This window comes from Ambystoma mexicanum, chromosome 10 (genome assembly GCF_040938575.1).
Source record: "Ambystoma mexicanum isolate Mex_15411 chromosome 10, UKY_AmexF1_1, whole genome shotgun sequence".
Taxonomy (NCBI): domain Eukaryota; kingdom Metazoa; phylum Chordata; class Amphibia; order Caudata; family Ambystomatidae; genus Ambystoma; species Ambystoma mexicanum.
Genome location: NC_090932.1, coordinates 609,584,095 through 609,599,399, shown reverse-complemented (window position 1 = coordinate 609,599,399; position 15,305 = coordinate 609,584,095). Strand labels below are relative to the sequence as shown.

The following is a 15,305-nucleotide window of genomic DNA, read 5'->3' as shown; positions in this document are numbered from 1 at the left end:
CACTGTCATTCTTTGCATGAAAGCTTCTTTCAGCATGGTAAAGGTGTTGACTGCCTCTGGGGTCTTCTCCTCTACCCCGTAAGGTCGACCCTGGGGGTCAGTAGAAGATTTCCTCTTGCAGGTCTGATTACTCCCCTTCGGCCCTGTTTTCAAGGGACCTGTGGGCATGCTGTCTGCTTCTCTGGTGCTCTCTCTGGGCTGGCTCAGCATTGATTCTAAAGTTTCCAGCCTTTCTCTTAGAGGTTTAACCCCTTGTGCCACAGCATCTATCAAGGAGCTCCCCAGCACTTCTTTAAAACTGGCAGTGAGGTCTAGAGGCTGTTAATCCTTGCTCGATTCAAATTCAGACATGGTCTTGCTGTGTACCTGGTACCTGAATCAGGTGTCTCCTGCACGTCCACTGCTACATTGATTTAGATGATTTGCCTAACTGTAATATATATAAATAGTTTTTGATGTGGCTAGCGCCAGTATCTGACTTATTGTCCTCTTTTGTGGCCTTTTGCCCTCTGGCGGGCTGTCCGGGGGCGAGTCATGATGAGAGGTGTGACTCTATTAAGATGCGGGCTGTACGCGCTGCTTTTTGGCTCTGCTGAGCCTTCAGATCGCTTGATCTGCGTCCCTGCTGCTTGCCTTGCAGCATGGCAGTTGAGTTTTTTGTGGTGTCTGCGTATTCAAATATAAATCTTTTTATAGATCTGTCGCTCCCGCTCGCTTTCTCTGCTTAATCCATCACTTCTAACTGAACGGAAGCTGCTACACGGCGATCCGGCTCCGCCTCTTCAAAGGACAGGGGCCAGAGCACTTTGCATTCACTAGGCTCCGCCCTTGCGAGGGTGGGGGCCGCAAAGTCTCACACTGGGAGATAGGGCGAGTCCCCGGGCGTGTCGGTAATGCAACACAGGGGTTGCCTGCTTCGATATCAGAGACAACCAATAGTTTATATGCTGAACTACCTCACAAAGCGATATGCAGGTTTACTTGGATGCGCTCTCGCTAATCTAGCTGCGCTCGTCACTCGGTCGCTAGCTCAACACCATTCTGCTGTTTAGCTACAATATTAGAGCTATAACTACACATATGTATGAAGTAATTACCTCACCAGTATTCTACTGTTCCGTTACGATATTAGAGCTATAACTACACATATATACACACTTCTTATAAAACAAACATCTAAACCTGTGTAAAACATGGAGATGAGGTGAAATGGTACTTATCTGCTAAAGAGCAGTTAAAGAAGTGGAGGAGTCCAGGAACAGGAAGTGTGTCATAGCTGGACTAAACAGGATAGGACTGCAGAGACATTATAAGGAAAGGAAAAGTGATAGGAGGATCATTTTCAATGTTTTCTTATGTTTTCTCATGTTTCTTATGTTTTGTTCAAACTGCTGAGTAGCAAATAAATTGAAGTTGAAGCATAATGGTCGCCTCCAGTCTTGACATAGAACTTGAATTTGGATATGTATTTCAATACCGCTCTGCCTTTATGTTCTTTTTCTTCAATATAGTTGGATTTGCGTGGCTTCCTGTAATAAGAGATGGCCAAGTAACATCTCAAGAGCTCAATGTTCCTGTAGCTGCCATTTTACCTCCCAGATATCTGAGCCTTCAAGATGCTGCAGCTGGAAAGGTATCATTACACAATCACGCATTGTTGCCAGGTTGAATGAATATATTGCGCAATGGCTGTGTTTAAAGAAATTACTGTGTGTGCAATAGATGGTTCCGATTGTTAACACCAAAATGACATTGTTGTAGAAGTTAAAATCAAGCATCCTTTGTATTTACTCTGAGTTAAAGAATCAGAATCATTTGATATAAATGTGCTTTACCAATGCATTGGTGAATGCCTTAATACTATGCAACTAAAGTGTAACAACCGTTTAGAAATGAGTAACTAATTACAAGTTATTGTGCAACACACACATATCTACTAGCTCTGGGGTAATTCTGTGCACTGGTTTTTAAGAGGGAATCCCACATGATTTTCATCAAAGCCACATTTTTTATGTATAGGTCTCTACAGCATGTGGTTGGGCCACTGGCACATTTCACATTTGTTAAATATACAAGATTTAACAAACACAGAGAAAGGGAGGGAGATCACTTAGGGTGTCAACGGTTTGCAGTAGGTCCAACGAAGGGGGATTAACTCTTTATCACTGGCTAACCACTATCTGTATAGATCGACTGCAGAGAAAGTTGTGGTGTTTACATTACACACCAGTTTGTAAATACGTTTGAATTGCTGAAGTGTTGCTTAATTAGATATTCAATAGTAAACAGTTGTTACACCTTAGCTGCATATCCATTATACATTCATGAAGGGAATGTGAATGAACCATTTTTATAAAGTGATACAAAATAATCCTTACTATAAAGTGTGCATTGTAATCACATATTTGAAGTTAGTGAAACAAAAATGTATAACAAATTGTTCAATTTAGCTGCAGTCGGAAAGTAATGCACTCTTCACAGGTCTCATGCCTTGCATACTGCAGGGCTTTATTTCAGTACTGCCTTTGTATCTGTAAACCTCATGCACGTGGCTTATAATGCATCTTTAGAGTTTTCTAGAACATGTAACAACCAACTGCTCACATTAGCCAATAGCATGCTCCAACGGGTGCAACACAGAAGATTACATTTTGGTTGCATTTTCCGGGTTCAGTACATTTTGTTTTAACCTACATGCATGCCATGGGTGTGCTTTATTTATATACGTTTTAGATGCAAGGTGGAAAAGCATGTCCAAAAGGATCTTTTCAGTACAGTGCAGACCAGTAGAAAATAATGGCGAGGTGGTGTGGCTTGGCGCTGAGAGGAATGGTGGGCTAGTTCCTCACCTCCGCTCCACGCATTAATTTAAAATAATATAAAGACTGTCTAAGTGTCGATTCCTCCTTACCTTCCACTCGTTCGTGACCATATAAAGCAATGTAAGCTCAAGTCTGGTGAGATTGCTGGTTTGGGGGCTGCAACACATAGTTTGGAGCAGCTGTGGAGAGGCCGTGAAGCAGCGAGCTACTGTTACAGCGAGACGGAAAATCCAGTCAGCTGTTCCTGGCAATAAGCAACCAAATCTGCTAAACGAATTGGAAACACCACTAAATCTGCACATATTAGTGTTCCAGGTATTTTGTGACTTCCAGAAGTGCTTTATCTGCTAAATTACTGTCCTACTGTTTGTTCCTCATGAACCCGCAGCATTATACTTCCTAAAATTGCATTTAAACTTTGGATGCTCTAATCTTAATTGCTTATTATTATATAGAGGCTCTATAAGAGACAGAAGCCATATTGACTGAAATTAGAGATGGGATATTCTCCCATCCAAGATCATCCTAGCTAATGCTAATATCTTTGGCCCTGTTTTTCGCTCTACTTATTATTTTTTCTTTTAGACATGAGGGAGGACCAGGTTGTCTAAAGCGGGTTACAGTTACACTCCTGGTCAAAAAAGCGAGCAAAGACCCCAATGACATATCAAACCTTAGACCAATTACAAACATTTTATTTTTCCTGAAAAACCTTGACAAAGTCACCATGAAACAATTCCTAGAATGTTTGGAACTCCATGGTGTTATTCACCGAAAACAGCCAGGCTTTAGGCCCCACTTAAGTAACTAGAGTGCCCTTATGGACCTACAGTCAGATGGGATGAACATTGTGGACAGGGGCGTAGGAGACACATAAAATCTGGGGGGGACAGGGGACATCTTGGGGAGTTTGCTTTATTTATTTATTTATTTATTTATTGTGTTTTAGTCAAAGAACTCGACTTTTCACAAAATTACAATTAAAATAGCAGTACGTATTAAATTACAAATATCACTGTATAAAACAAGAGAAAAGAAAACCAAAGAAAATTAAAGGATGCAGCAGCAAAGAACATGTCTTTGTATGTTGCATTTCTGGATTTTTCATCTGACTATGAGCTCATGGTAAGAGAGAGAAAATTAAAATGACTTCCAGTGGGCCACAGCTAGGACGCCAGCTCGTTAAGAGGCAGATCACCTGTAAGTGGACTCCTGCCAAATAAAGGAGTTGCAGCCTTTTCTACCAACTGAAAGTTGCTACTTTTTTTGTGTGGGGCAAGGAGACGTGTGTGTGTGTCTTGGAATGGAAAGATGGGTGTTTCAAAGAAAGAGGAAATCTTGTTTGTTTGTTTGTAACTCTGAGTAAGCCCTGTTATGGGAGTAGAAGGACCAGGTGTGTGATGTTGCTGCTCTGACTGTCCTCCGGGGGGGTACAGCAAATAAGGAGGATGAGCGATCGCAAGCCCACCCCCTTATAAGAACTCCCCAGGTCTGCGGCCGGATGTGTCAGACCCGGGGGATGCCCAGTAGGTGGGGTGTATGTGGACCCAAGGGGGTGGCCAGAGGGGCAGCCCGCTATGTGGGCTGTCCCTCTAGCGCCCCTGTGAGGGCCGGGCCAGCCTCTCACGATGAGTCTGGTCCCTCTTATTCCATTTCATGCTGGCTTCAGAGCCTAGCCATTCTTTGCCTTTGTTATTCTGAATGCAGAGCTGTTCAATTCTCGTTTAACATTTGCTGCAAAGCCTGATCTATTTGATTCTCTCATATGTTACTAGGATGGCATAGCATGGGTCCTCTGCCCTGTTACATTATTCAAAGAGCCCCTCTGGCCTTTCTTTGCCTCTCCCGTGTCTCACTGCTTGCTTAATACATACCTCCTTGTTTGAACACTCAACATATTCTCCCTAACACAGCAATGGCAGCAGCAGTCTGTCATAACTTCTATTTGTTCCGTGTCTTGAATTGGCCTCTTATTTCCGCTTTTCTGTCTGCAGGGGAAAGGCATTTGCCAGTTACTGCCACAATGGTTCTACCTGGCCATAAGAGGGCACAGCTAGCCAATATTGGAAGAACATGGGCATATTATGCCAGAGGCTGGCAACTGCCTTCCTAATGCCTACACAAGAGACACAACTCTTGCCTTTGTTTCTAACAGTAATTCAGTGGATGAAGAAACGCAAGAACACATATATTGCTTATAAATGAAGGGGATGATGTCACACTTGGTTAAGACATTTTGATCACGCCAGGAGCTAATTTCCAGCTGCAATTAAGCGATTACCTTTTAGACTTCTGGCTTTAAATAACTTTAGTATCACCTGGAAAGCACAGAGGTGGCTCAACAGGGTGCCTGGAGCATGAGGGGCACCCTACTCGTGGGCATGGATGATTGGAGGGCATTCTTGTCCTGGTTTGGAGTCTGGCCCTTACAGCCATGATGGGGGGAGGGGCCTATTACTTTTGGTTGTACGCACCCTTTGAGGGTGGGCAGACATTGCCTCCCACTTTAGCCCACTAACAGCTCTGCTTTGCAACTTTATCACACATACCTGTGACATGTAACTCAATGCTACTAATGTTATCAGCCTCAGAAGTCTGGAATCCTTTGCCACATCAACTAGGGTACAGGCTTGCCACCTGAGACTTACCCATGTCTGAGTTGGCATCTGTCGCCCTGTGGGGAACACACACACAGAAAGAGCAGGGCACAGTGCCCTTGTGGGTTTTTCACACTTCTTCCTCGGGGTGGGCACAATTCACTCCGCAGAGAAAGTGGCACATGCTGGGCAATATTCTCCCACTTTTACAATGTCACCCAAAGAGCGAAATTGGCCATTTGAAATACCTCTGTCGACTTATTATTGCGCAATCCACACTGATGGGTTTAAGCACCTGCCTAACGCGAGATGGCAATTAAGGGCATTTGCCAACGCACTCAAGAAGCACAGGACACCCTCTTACCAGCGACATGCCATGCTCACTCATTCTGATCACGAATTGCCAGGTATCTGAGGTCATGTTAAATGTATTTATTTATTTATTACATGTGTAGCATCACGCAAAAGCCCCAAGCATCAAGGTGCAAAGTAAACTGCATGGAGTGGACCACTTCCATTGGCGCACGTTTTTACTTTTCCGCCACAAAATGGAAGCTTTTAGCGTAAAAGGCAGGTGAAATCACATTGCTTTTCCACTTTGGAAGAGTGTAATTACCTTGCGTAATTAGTGATTGCTGGCAAAATTGACAATGGCTTCCTCTAGATTCCGCCCGCTTTTACCAGGTTTAATTTCCAAGCAGATCCCTGAGGAATCCCTTTCCTTATTTCCAGCCTGAGAATCCATGCTGGCATTATAGGCTGCATTTGTCTGGTGGAGCGGGAAATACAGGGGGTCCTGGTGTGTCCACTCGGCTCCCGAATTCCACCCAGAAAATGCACAAAAATGTTGCCAATTAGAAATGCGACAACAATAGTGTTTTCCACCACTTTTTCTGAACCAATTGACCTGGAAAATGCTGTTGCATCGGAAGCTGAATGCATTCACTCTGCCTATTATCCCACCGGAAGATTAAGCCAGGTGCTGAACACAGGTGTTACATATTCCTGTGCACAATCTGCATTTGGAGCATTTACTAACTGAGCTACCTTACAAATGATATCTCCTCTGGGGCTTTACCGTCTTAACCTCTTAACTGCCGTGGCTATTTCCCCCCAGTGCTAAGGCCTTTTTTGGTGATTTCGGTATGTTGCCATTCAATCCCTTGTAACTTCTTTGTTATATGAGATATCTTGGCCAAAGTTGGCCCCTTTTTTCCCACATGTAGGCGGTCGTAACGCCACCCAGGAATCCTAGTTTGCTGTAGGGGGGTGAGAGAAAATGCCCAAAAAGGAGAACATTTGGGTTTTTTTCAGAAAATGGCAATAAAATGTTGTACAAAGAAGCCTGTGGCGTTTTCCTTGTAAGAGCTAGGAACAATTGGTTTGCTGTGCTGGATTTGCCATTTTTCAGGCTTTCAACAGATTGAGTGGAAACCAAAATAACATATTTTGATATGCTAATCAGCCGTTTTGTGAGAGGTAGGCGATTTTGGCGTTTTTTGTCCAATAGGACATGCGTGGACGGAATGGAAGAAAAGGGTAAGAAAGCTGAATGGGAAGCCAGAAAGGCATACATTTCTGAAAAGTAGACAATATTCCAAGTTTAGGAAGGGGTAATTTGCGCAGGTCAGGCAACAACTATGCAGGGAAAGATTCCATAGTTTGGGGGGAAATCGGGAAAATGACAGAAAAAACCCCACAATTTCTGCACATTTCACTCTGGTCACCCACCGAAACACGCAGCCAACAACACATGGCCTACCTTCCTGAGTTTCCACATGTTTCACAATGAAAACGGTACCTCACATGTGTGGGTGCACCTACCTGGGTGCAGAGGGAAAAGCCTAAAACACTGGTAACCCCAAGTCTTTTCGCACAGCAGATTTTCAGGAATTTTGCACATGTGGACAACCTACACATTTGGGCCTAGGGTGTCGAAAGAAAAACAGGGAACCCCATGTATTTCCAAATAGAAGACACCCGTGGGAATCTACAGAGGTCTGACTTGCACGAATCGCCCCATAATTTATGAACCACAATCCCTGACAAAGTCTGACACACAATTTCCACTTTTTCTGCGATTGTGGGTAATACATTCTGGCCGATTCACGCAAGTCAAACCTCTGTGGATTTCTACCAGTGTCTTCTTTTTGGAAATGCATGGGGTACCCTGTTTTCCTTTGTAGCTTTGACACCCTAGGCCCAAATCTGTAGGTTGTCTCCCCAAACCCTTTGGGGGTTACTAGTGGTTTAGCCTTTTCCCTTTGCGCCCAGGTAGGTGCACCCACACATGTGAGGTACCGTTTATGTTGGGACACCTGTGGGAATGCAGGAAGGTAGGACATGTGTTGTTAGCATGAGGGAAATGTCTGAAAATTGTAGTTTTTTTCACCAAATTTCAGACTTTGCCAGGGATTGTGGGTAATACATTTCGGGGCAATTTGCGCATGTCAGACCTCTGTGGATTCCCATGGGTGTCCTCTTTTTGGAAATGCATGGGGTTCCCTGGTTTCCTTGGTGGCTTCGACACCCTAAGCCCAAATCTGTATGTTGTCCACATGAGCAAAATCTACTCTGCCGAATGGTTTGAGGTTACCAGTGGGTTAGCCTTTTCCCTTTGCGCCCAGGTAGGTGCACCCACACATGTGAGGTACCGTTTTCATCGGGACACCTGTGGGAATGCAGGAAAGTAGGACATGTGTTGTTGGCGGCGTGTTTCAGTGGGTGGCCAGAGTGAAATGTCTGAAAATTGTGTTTTTTTCACCAAATTTCAGAGACATTTCCCTCTGCCCACGCACCGAAACACGCCACCAACAAGAGATGTCCTACCATCCCGCATTCCCAGGCTAAAAAAAAGGCTAACCCACTGATAACCCCAAGCCTTTCGGCAAAGCAGATTTTGCTCATGTGGACAACCTACAGATTTAGGCCTAGGGTGTCGAAGCCACCAAGGAAAACAGAGAACCTTATGAATTTCCAAAAAGAAGACACACGCGGGCACCCCCCTTTCCACTAAAAACAACCATGGTGGTTTAGTGACCCCCACACCCACCCAAAACAAGTTATGATTTTTTTGATTTTTGTTTTGCCCCTTTCCTAGGGGCAGATGGGCACATGTGTGTGGCCATCTGCCCCCGAGGGGGGGGGATGTGCTGCCCCAGGCTTGGGAGGGGTGGCACTGCCAATATTTGCAGCAGCCTCTCCCCCCACCCCAAATGGATGGTGGGCATCTCATGTACCCCTTCCTAGGGGCAGAAATCTGCCCCCAGGGAGGGCTACATAAGGTGCCCCCCTCCACTTAGGGTGGGGGATGAGAGGGCCATCCCCCTTGGAAAAATCTGTGGTGGTTAGTGGTCCCACACGCACCCACTCCACCCAATACTATGTTTAAAAAAAAATCTTTTTTTTTGTTTGCCCCCTTCCCTGGGTGCAGATGATCACCCATTTGCCCCCAGAGTATTGCCCCCATGCTTTGGGGGCCAGGGGGAGAGGACAGCTTACACAGTAAGCAGCCCCTCCCCCCACTTCAAAACAGATCCCTGCACCACACACCAAACACATATTCTGGGGGGAATAAATGATATTACACCCCCCCCCCCACTTAAAATTGTGGGGGGGATTTATCCCCCCTGTCCTCCCCATGTCCTACGTCCATGTTAGTGGACTCCGTAGGATGTGACTTGCTGGTCATCTTGGACTTATCAGCGGCCTTTGACCTGATGGACCATGGTACACTACCGGCAGCCTTAGAGAAGACAGAGAAGTGCTCCACCGGGCCATCAAATGGATCCACTTATTTTTGGCTGAAAGAGTGTCAGAAGGACACTGGTGGGAGGCTCTGACAGATTATGTGCCAATCTCCTTTGGAGTACCGCAGGGGGCATGTCTGTCTCCTGCCTTTTTGAATGTTTATGTCAAACCATTGTGTGATCTATTAGAGGAATTGAATATCCTTTTCACTAATTATGTGGATGATACTCGGCTTCTGCTGAGTATAGACGGAAATTATGAACAGGATTCTGCTAAATTAAATCAGGTCTTAAGAATTGTAAAACACTGGATGGTGGAACGCTGGATATGCCTGAATGATGCTAAATTAGAGTTGCTGCTCTTTGGTTCACCCCACAGAGAGCCAAACTAGACCACAGATACGCTGAATTCATGCTTAATGGATGTGTCATTAAACCGTGTCTAAAGTGAAAACACTGGGCCCAGTATTTAACGGTAATGTTGGTACTGATGAACAAGTGAAAAATATTACCCACAGCACTCAAAATCATCTGAAACTACTTAGAAAAATCAGACCTCTGATCTCTGAGCAAAACTGTGAAACTCTGGCTAGGGCCACCACCCTCTCTTGGATGGATTATTGTAGTACCCTCTTAGGAGGAGCTTCTAAAAAGAATCTGCATACCCTACAAGTGGTTCAGAATAATGCTGTGTGCATTATAAAGCAAGTACCACATTGTGAATACATTACTCTACACCAGAGGAATCTTCATTGGCTTCCTGTTAAAGGTAGAATCCATTTTAAATTAGCAGTTCTCACCCATAAAGCTGTATATGGTACCGCTCCTGAATACCTAAAGAAAAGATTCAATACCTACCAACCAGTTAAAACCTTATGTTCGTGTAATGCTATGCTGCTAAATTGTCCACAACCCAAACGGATGAAAGCAAGCGGGAAATCATTCCTGTATACCTCATCCTCCCTCTGGAACACGCTTCTGTTTAATTTACGCCTGGATTGTAACCTGGCTTCTTTTCGAAAGGGCTTGAAAATGCAGTCAAAGATTGTGGACACTGGCCAGTATTGTGCTAAAGTCCATGGCTAGTGCCTGAGCAGTGTATCTAATATACAGTGTACACAGGTGAAAGATGTATCCACTGTTAAAGGCCAAACATATATGGTTGGTAGCCTGTTAGTGTTTTAAAATATTCAGTGCACATGGGTGAAGGTTGTGACCACTATCCATAACTAAAGGCCATGACTAGTACCCATTCATATGTTAAAATATATTTGACCATGCACATTGACCATGGCTGAAGGCCATGCTGAATGCCAGTTACTGTTGTAATGTAATTAGTGATGTCATCAGTGATGTGGTCTGTGATGTCATCATTATGGTCATAGGCTGTGCAACAGGAGTCACAAAGTTTAGGTGGCCTTAGCTGAATTTCAGAGGCTTCATTGCGTTTAGTTCTCACCCTAATGTCCCTCCAATTAAAGTTTTGTCTTTGAATTTCAAGGGTTTTGTTATTTTATAGATTTTTAGAATGCTTCCAGACCACTAGCATGGTATTCGGCCATGGTCAGTGGACACTGCCTTTGTCAATTTTAAAACACTACCAGACCACTAGCTGGGCATGGCTGAATACCACCGAACCACTAGCCATGGCCTTTGGCCATGGCTGGTGCGCACGGCCACTCTATATTTTAAAACAATTGCAACCCATTGCTCAAAGACTTTCATCAATTACAAACTGATGTTGGGTGGTGTTGACAGTGGTATTTGCCATGGACCACACACTTTGGTTAAGCAGCGTGCCCGAAGCCCCTTGTTTCATGGCCGGTCTCTTGGTGACTGTTGTGATACATTACACAACCCCCAATAACCACATTTAAGCAGCACGGAAATAGAAAAAAATGACCAGCTGCAATAATAACATATGCCCAGCTACTTTCTGCACCCATAGTGAAAATTAAATGCTGGTACCCATGAATATATGCACAGTAAATGAACATATATCTTAAAGTGAAGCATACAAATGTAGTTAAATTGGCATTCCACTGAGGTTATTTTTCTGGTGTTCATTACTTGTTTTACAAATCCAATGATATTTTGTCTTGCGAGGGAGGAAAAGTTCCAATACATATACTATCAAAGTGTAAAAGGTGCTCATCTTTTAAACCCAATAATCTATAGTGAAATATTCCCCGGAAAACTAAATCCCAATATGAAACAAGTGCTTGTGGTCTTGTGATTAACTGTCTGCATTGGGAACATGACGACTTGAGTAAAATCCTGATAGCCAAATACTTGAGCAAGCTTGCCAACCTTAAAATACTCTATGTTCTGCGTCCACCCCCTGCAGAAAGGTTATGCAGTCCACCCACATATGTCATTTACTTGTGCCCTGAAAAGCAGCAACAATCAGGGGAAAAGCACTGCACCAGTGTCAGGATTGCAAACTCTCTTGCCACATCATGGATAAATACTCATGACTCACTTGCCCTCACCCCATGTCTAGCTTTTAACAATACTCTGCTTTTTAAAGATAACTTGAAAATTACACATACCATAGTGCCACTAAAATGTATATATCCTTATAGAACTATGTTAGACACAAAGTGTACAATTGTGGCATTATTCCATCCATCTTAACTGTGAGACTAAAAATACCAAAATGTAATTCAGCAAAAAGCAAAAAATTGTCTCTGAGTGCAAACCTTTCAAGGACTGACAGCAGTACGGTTCAAAAAAACGTATGCTGTATGTTATGAGACATTTAAAACTAAGAAAACACACAGCATTCTGGACTGTGGACTGTCTCCCATTCATGCAGCAACCAGGACCACCCCTGCTTAGATTCAAAGCAAGGAAGGATCCAGCCCCCGTAGGCCATGTTTCTCTAAGTGGTCTTGTAAGGTGCCTGCTCTAAGGAAACTCTCACTGACATCCTCTTTTTCGTGCCTTCGCCTGACCTATGGACCCTTCATATGGTCTCCGTGCTCTCTCCTTTTTCCTCTTCTCCCATTAATGGTGGCACCCGTTGGGATGTCCTCTTGGCCTCCTTCCACTCCTCTAAGGCCATCATTAATGTCTACGCTAATGGGACCGTCTTGGTCCAAGGCCCCCAGGCCAACCTTCACCTCTTTGATAGACGCTTCCCACGCCTCATCAATTTCCTTTCCTCTCCTGCTGTCCCCCCTCCTCTGTCCTCGTCTACCTTGCCTCTACCCTCCCTCCCTGCCCCCTCTCATGCTCCTTCTTCACCTCCTTCTTCTACACCTCCGCAGGGCGTACCTCTGATCTGTACCCCTCCCTGGAAGGCCTTCAAGGTTGGCAACCGCCTCCACATTGCCACTCTTAACTCTCGCTCTGCCATCAAGCATTCCTCTGATATCTGTCGCCTTCTCGAGGAACGGGACCTTGACGTCCTCGGTCTCACTGAGACATGGTTCACAGCCAGCTCTGTCACTAGCTTTGACACACTCCTACATGATGGTTACATGATCCTCTCCGTTCACAGGCCTAACCGTGCTGGGGGGGGTTGCCCTTATCTTCCCTGAGTGGATTCCTGCCACTGTCATTCCTACGCAGACCTACTCCTCTTTTGAATGTCTTGTCTGCCGACTCTCTCTCTCTCCCAGCCATTCCCTTACCGTGGCTACCATCTATCGGCCATCTGGTCAAATTTCCCCCTTCCTCTCTGAGTGGGCTGACCTCTCCTACTCACTCCTGTCCACTACCACTCAACTCCTCTTTCTTGGTGACTTCAACATCCACCTGGATGCCTCCTGTCCCCCCACTGGACTCTTTCGTGACCTCTGCGACTCTCTCTCACTCTCTATTCTCCCGGCTGGGCCTACTCATTCTGCAGGGCACACTCTTGATGCTCTGATCTCTACTGACCTTCCCCTCTCCGTCCCTCTCTCGACTCCTCTCTCCTGGAGTGATCACTTTCTCCTATCCTCCCACCTCACCCTCCCTACCCCTCAGGCAAAGCCACCCTCATCATCGCCACCCACCTTCTCGGCCATCAGACCCATGAAGCGCGTGTCAGTTGAGGCTTTCGCTGCCACCTTCTCGCCTCCCCCTTCCCATTCGGCTGACTCCCACCCTGACACAGCCCTCTCCATGCTCCACTCTGCTATATCTGATACTCTTGATATCCTTGCCCCTGTCATAAGAATCCGCCTGAAGCCCAAAGCCAAATGTAACTCCTGGTATGACTCAGATCTCGTCACCCTTAAAAGCAAGTGCAGGGTGGCAGAGAGGAAATGGCGTGCTTCGTGTTCAACCTCTGACAAACTGGCCTGCCGCCTGCTCCAAAGGCAATACCGTCTCTCTGTTCTCATCAAGAAGAGAGCCCTTATCCAAACCCGCATCTCTGCGGCATCTAACAACTTGGCTGAACTCTTTAAAATCTGCAAGGAGCTTGCCAACCCTGCTGCAGTCTCTACCTCTCCTGTCCCTTCCCAGGCCCTCTGCACGGCACTGGCCTCTCACTTCATCTCTAAAACTCAGGACATCCTGTCCTCACTCTCCTCCTATCACCTCCCCCCTCTCTTCCCTGCTCTTCCTCTGGCCCTTCTGCAGCCACCCCTCGTCCCTCCTTCTCTGCCTTTCCCCTTTTTTCTGCTGACGAGGTCTCCAGACAAGTCTGATCTATGAAAGTCTCGTCTAAACAGGTTCACCCCTGTTCCTCCAAAACTATCAAGGACCACATCGACTCCCTGGCTCCCGCCCTGGCTGACTTTTGCAACCACTCCTTTGCCTCTGGAGTCTTCCCATCCCCCCTCAAGCACTCCCTTGTGCACCCTCTTCTTAAGAAGCCCTCTTCCGACCCCTCCTGCCCGGCTAACTATCGCCCAATCTCCATCACTCCCTTCCTGGGCAAGCTCCTGGAGAAACTGGCCATCTCCCAGCTTAACCTCCATGCTGAATCTGTTGGTAGCCTTCATGACCATCAGTCTGGCTTCAGAGCTGCCAGAAGCACGGAAACTGCTATCCTGAACATCTGTGAAGACTTACTCTCCATCCTTGATTCTAACACTCCTTGTGTTCTCATTTTGCTCAATCTCTCTTCTGCCTTTGATATTATCAACCATGCCATCCTGATCAGCCGTCTCCGTGATAACCTGGGTATCACTGGTCAGGCTCTGGCGTGGCTGACTTCTTTCCTTTCCAATCGACCCTCCCAGGTCCAACTTGGGTCCTTCCTCTCTGACGTCTTCTTCTCCACCTGTGGTGTTCCCCAGGGATCTAATCTCTCTCCCTGGCTTTTCAACCAGTACCTGTCACTCCTTGCCCACTGCATCGCCGACCTCTGCCCCAACTTTCAGTGCTATGCGGACGATACCCAGCTCATTTTCAGGCTACCCTCGGCCTCCTCCTCTCCTTCCCTCATCTCTGACTGTCTGTCTGCTATCCAGGTATGGTGTGCCGCCAATGACCTCTGCCTTAATGCCAGTAAGACTGAGATTCTACTCATTGGCACACCCACTCCCTCCTTCCCTGCAGCTCTCTGGCCGGCCTCTCTTGGCCCTCTCCCTGCTCCTACCTGCAAGGCTAAAAACCTCGGGGTCATCTTCGACTCTACACTCTCCTTCTCTCCTCACATATCTGACGTCTCTAAGAAGTCACACTTCCAGCTGCACCTCCTCAGAGGTATTCTTCCCTTCCTCTCCTTCCCCCAGAAGCTCACTGTCTCCCGAGCCCTGGTTCTCTCAAAGCTGGACTACTGTAACAGCCTCTATCTTAATCTGCCTGCCTCCACTCTCCGCCCTCTGCAACTCATCCAGAACAGAACTGCGAGACTTGTCCTTGGCCTCAAGCCCAGGGACCGTATCTCTCCAGGACTGAAATCTCTACACTGGCTCCCAGTGGCTGCGAAGATTAAGTTCAAAACCCTCTGCATTATCCACAAGGCCTTCTGGGGCCTGGGGCCAAAATACCTTCAACTCTCTCTCCCTAAATATCTTCCTTCCCGAGCCCTTCGCTCATCCGTCTCCAACTCCCTCAGGGTCAGCCGCTTCTCAAAGCAACAAGCTGGGGGTAGATCTCTCTCCGCGGCAGGGGCCTCCCTCTGGAACAGCCTTCCTGCCTCCCTGAAACTTGAGGAGAACCATCTCCGGTTCCGGAAGCACCTCAAAACCTTC

At 46.2% G+C, this 15,305-nt stretch overlaps 1 protein-coding gene across 5 annotated transcripts in view; it reads left to right on the top strand.

The window, feature by feature from the left end:
- DOCK10 (dedicator of cytokinesis 10) overlaps nt 1–15,305 on the top strand; it is a 2,208,289-nt gene that overhangs the window by 1,152,875 nt on the left and 1,040,109 nt on the right. For all 5 annotated transcript variants that reach the window (XM_069618176.1, XM_069618179.1, XM_069618177.1 and 2 more), the window contains exon 21: nt 1,512–1,633. In XM_069618176.1, coding sequence (XP_069474277.1) covers nt 1,512–1,633 — 122 coding nt within the window. The remainder of the gene's footprint in view (nt 1–1,511; nt 1,634–15,305) is intronic.